We start from the raw sequence: 4,034 nt of genomic DNA, 5'->3' as shown, positions 1-4,034 counted from the left end.
CTGTCCTGGAACTCACTCTGTAGTCCAGGCTGGCCTGGAACTCAGAAATCCACCTGCCTCTGCCTCCCCAGTGCTGGGATTAAAGGCGTGCGCCACCACCGCCCAGAAGAGTCGTATTTTTTAATAACTAGTTTGCATCCTCAGACCTGGAAGGGGTGTTATTGTTTTTTACCCTGTTTCTCCTCTCATGTCATTGAGTCACTTGGCTGTTGTCTTCCTTAGGGTTCTATTACTGTGAAGAGACACCATGGCTACTGAACTCTAACAGGGAAAATTTAATTGGGGCTGGCTTACAGTTCAGAGGTTTATCAGCATGGCAGGAAGCATGACACACAGGCAGATATGGTGCTAAAGAGGTAGCTTAGAGTTCTACATTTGGGTGGGCAGGAAGAATCACTGGGCCTGGTTTAAGCTTCTGAAACCTCAAAGCCCACCCCCACTGACACAGTTCCTTCAACAAGACCACACCTCCTAATCCTTTCAAATAATCCCACTCCCTATGAGACGGGAAGGAGGGGGGCCTTTTCTTTGAAATCACCTCAGCCGTGTCTTCAGGGGATGAAGAATTAAACCTGTTACTATAGGTGTTGCCAGTGGATATAATGCTAGGAACAATGCCATTTGATCTAAGGTTTCAAGCTAAATTCTTGTTTTGAGGATATGATGGCACACATCTTTAATCCTAACACTTTGGATGCAGAGACAGGAGGATCTCTGTGAGGTCAAGGCCAGCCTGGTCTACATTAGTGAGCTCCAGACCTGTCAGGGCTATATAATAGAAAGATCCTGTCTCAAAGCAAACAGAAACTCTGATTTTGTGTTTAAAATGGAATTAACAGGACTTAGATGATAAATTATAACTTGAGTGGATATAGGAAGATTGTGGGTGTCTAGGTATTCTGTAGTAATTTGTTTATTGCTGGTTCTTAGGTTAGTTATAAAACATCCTATGAAGTCAATGTTTCTCTATCTCTCTGTCTGTCTCTGTCTGTCTCTGTCTCTCTCTCTCTGTCTCTCTCTCTTTCTCTCTCTCTTTCTCTCTCTCTCTGTCTGTCTCTGTCTGTCTCTCTCTCTCTGTCTGTCTCTCTCTGTCTCTCTCTCTCTCTCTGTCTCTCTCTCTCTCTCTTCTTATTTTGGCAGTGCTAATGATAACCTAGATCTTCATCAGTAAGGTAGCCCTTAGCCCAGGAGTAAATTTTTTGAAACAAGCAAATTTTTTGAAGTGAAATTTATTAATACATGTGCTTAGAAAATAGATGCAATTTCCTAGGTGATACATATGTTAGTCCCAGATTCTGTCTGTCTGGTTGGATGTTTATTTAATTATACTTGATGAAACTGAATAGAAGGTTAAATTTAGGATGCTGTCCCCTCGGAACTCATAAGATTGCCATGATGCAGAATTATGGAGGCATTACATAGGGAACATAAGGGACTCCAGGTAATTAATTTCCCCTCTGGACTAATTAGGAGTTGAAATGCTTCCTTGATCCTGATCAGCAGTGACTCTAAAGACTAGTGTGACATTTGCCCTCAGCAGTCTGTCCTTATTCTCTTCCAGGTAACATCATCCACTTTGTGCACCGAGACAGAAATAGGTTGGATCACAAACCCATAAACTCTGTTTTACAGCTTGTGGGGGTTCAGCCTGTGAACTTCATGAGCAGACCTACAGTCATCCACGTGTGACTTAACGTGGCATCTTCCACTTGTGAATGGGCCCTTGAAACGTGAACCAAAATGCCAGGCACCATGGCTTCATGGGGTTATGAAACACAGAGCTTATGTGCCTATAAAACTACATGCTGAGGGGCATCATTTGTTAGAAATGGAATACACATTTTAAATTTTATAGCTTCTATAATTTTATACAAAATATATAAAAGTCAAATGTTATGAAACTATTCTACCATTGTTAATATCATTTTATGAATATCCATTCAATAAAAGATTTTTGGCAATTAAAATATAAGAAGGGGGAGCTGGAAAGATCACTCAGTGGTTAAGAGCACTTGCTTCTCTTGCAGAGGACCCAGGACCCAGGTTTGGTTCCCCAAACCCACATGGTAGCTCACAATTATCTGTAACTTCAGTTCTAGTGGGTCCAACACCTTATGGCCTGGGGTGCTAGGTGCACATGTGGTGCACATGCATACATGTAGGCAAACACTCATATACATAAAACAAATCTTTTAAGAAATACATACATGTGTGTGTGTAGGGAAGGGAAGCAAAGAAGGGGCCAGATATGACCCACAGGCTTGTAATCCTAGCCCTGAGAAATGGAGACTAGAGTCTGGCCTGAGCTATGTAGAGAGAGCCTTTCTGAGAAAAATAGTTAATGGAAGAGAGGAATGCATAAAGGGAAAGAAAAGCAACTCAAGAAAGTTATTCTGTAAACAGTATAGCCACAGATGTATAAGTACATTTTGTTTGTTTGTTGCTTGGAGAAAAAGTGGTAATAAACCCAGAGCAACACTGCCAATAGGCCTGTGTGTGTGTGTGTGTGTGTGTGTGTGTGTGTGTGTGTGTGTGTGGTGAAAGTATAGGCATTCCTGCTTGGTTTCCCCACACTCTCGCATAAGCTTGGCTGAGTTGGGGGTGGGTCAGGAAAGAATCTTTAAACATTAAAGTGAAAATGCCTGCCTACATGAAATGCCTGCCTACATGAAATGCCTGCCTACATGAAATGCCTGCCTACATGAAACTTCCTTGGAGGAGCAGGTGATTTCCTTGCACACAGGTCGCCTCCTAAATGAGGATTCATTGAACCTCTTACAGAATGCCTGCTCAGCACACGCCTACTACCTATTGCCCTGGGATTGTTTTGGTAGAATAAGTTGAAGGAGATACTTGGTTTGGTTTGGTTTAGGGACTGTGCTGGGAATAAAAAAACAAAGTTTTTATGCATGTGAGCACATTCTGTTATCACTGACATGTTTTCCTCAGCCCTGATCATATTTTAAATACCTAGGACAGAGGGTACCTAGAATATATATAACTCCAGAGTCTTAGAATATATATAACTCCAGAGTCTTTTCCTGGCAGTGCACTCGTACACATGTACATACACATTCTGCTTTTTAAAAGACAATATTAAGATTTATTTTAACCGGGCGGTGGTGGCGCATGCCTTTAATCCCAGCACTTGGGAGGCAGAGGCAGGGGGATTTCTGAGTTCGAGGCCAGCCTGGTCTACAGAGCGAGTTCCAGGACAGCCAGGGCTACATGGAGAAACCCTGTCTCAAAAAAAGAAAAAAAATATAAAAAAATTTTGTGATGAAAATGCATGCTGTCTGATTGATTGAGTATATTAGCCCACACCTATGATCTCAGCACAGGCAGGGGCAGTAAGACTGGGGTAGATACTGACTTCCAGGCCAGTCTGCGCTATAGATAGTGAAATTGTGTCTCAAAAATAAAAAGTGTGCAACCAGATATGGTGGTGCATGAGGAGGCAGAGGCAGGAGGGTCTCTGTGAATTCCAAGATAGCCAAGGGCTAAATAGAGAAATTGTCTCAAAAACAAAACAATTAAAGACAAATGTGCTTGGGTTAGGTCATACATTTGTAAACCGGCTTTTTCTCACTCCAGATTTGTCTTAGTTAGGAAACTATTTTCATATTTTACCTTTCAAAAATCTTTTGTCCCAGAAATGCTCATGACACGTATCATAAAATCAAACCACTGGTAACCCTTAGTATCTGTAGTACTAGGACCTTATGCTTCATCCAAAACATTAAGTCACAAAACTATTTTAATGTATTTTTACACAAGTATATACGGACAGTCGTATTTTTAAATCAATAAAAAAATGAATATTTTCAGAATTTAAAGTTAAGTTTTTTTTATTTGGGTTGTTTGTTCTGGGGTTCTTTGGGCTAAGAGAGAACAGAGTCCATGGAGAGAGGGCTCGGATATTAAGAGCACATACTCCTCTTCCAGAGGTCCTGAGTTTGCTTTCCTGTACCCATATCAGGCCACTCACATGCCTAAAACTTCAGTTCCGGAGCATCTGGCCTCACTAGCATCGG

General features: G+C 41.5%; 1 protein-coding gene across 2 annotated transcripts in view; it reads left to right on the top strand.

Annotated features, from left to right (window-relative positions):
- The window catches only part of Prxl2c (peroxiredoxin like 2C), a 21,202-nt gene extending 17,372 nt beyond the window's left edge, over positions 1 to 3,830 (top strand). For both annotated transcript variants that reach the window (XM_031359132.1, XM_031359131.1), the window contains one exon: positions 1,562 to 3,830. In XM_031359132.1, coding sequence (XP_031214992.1) covers positions 1,562 to 1,689 — 128 coding nt within the window. In that variant the 3' untranslated portion in view covers positions 1,690 to 3,830. The remainder of the gene's footprint in view (positions 1 to 1,561) is intronic.
- The last annotated feature ends 204 nt before the right edge of the window (positions 3,831 to 4,034 follow it).

This window comes from Mastomys coucha, unplaced genomic scaffold (genome assembly GCF_008632895.1).
Source record: "Mastomys coucha isolate ucsf_1 unplaced genomic scaffold, UCSF_Mcou_1 pScaffold7, whole genome shotgun sequence".
Classification (NCBI taxonomy): Eukaryota; Metazoa; Chordata; class Mammalia; order Rodentia; family Muridae; genus Mastomys; species Mastomys coucha.
Note: the sequence above shows the minus strand (reverse complement) of the source record. Positions and strands in the feature narration are given on the sequence as shown.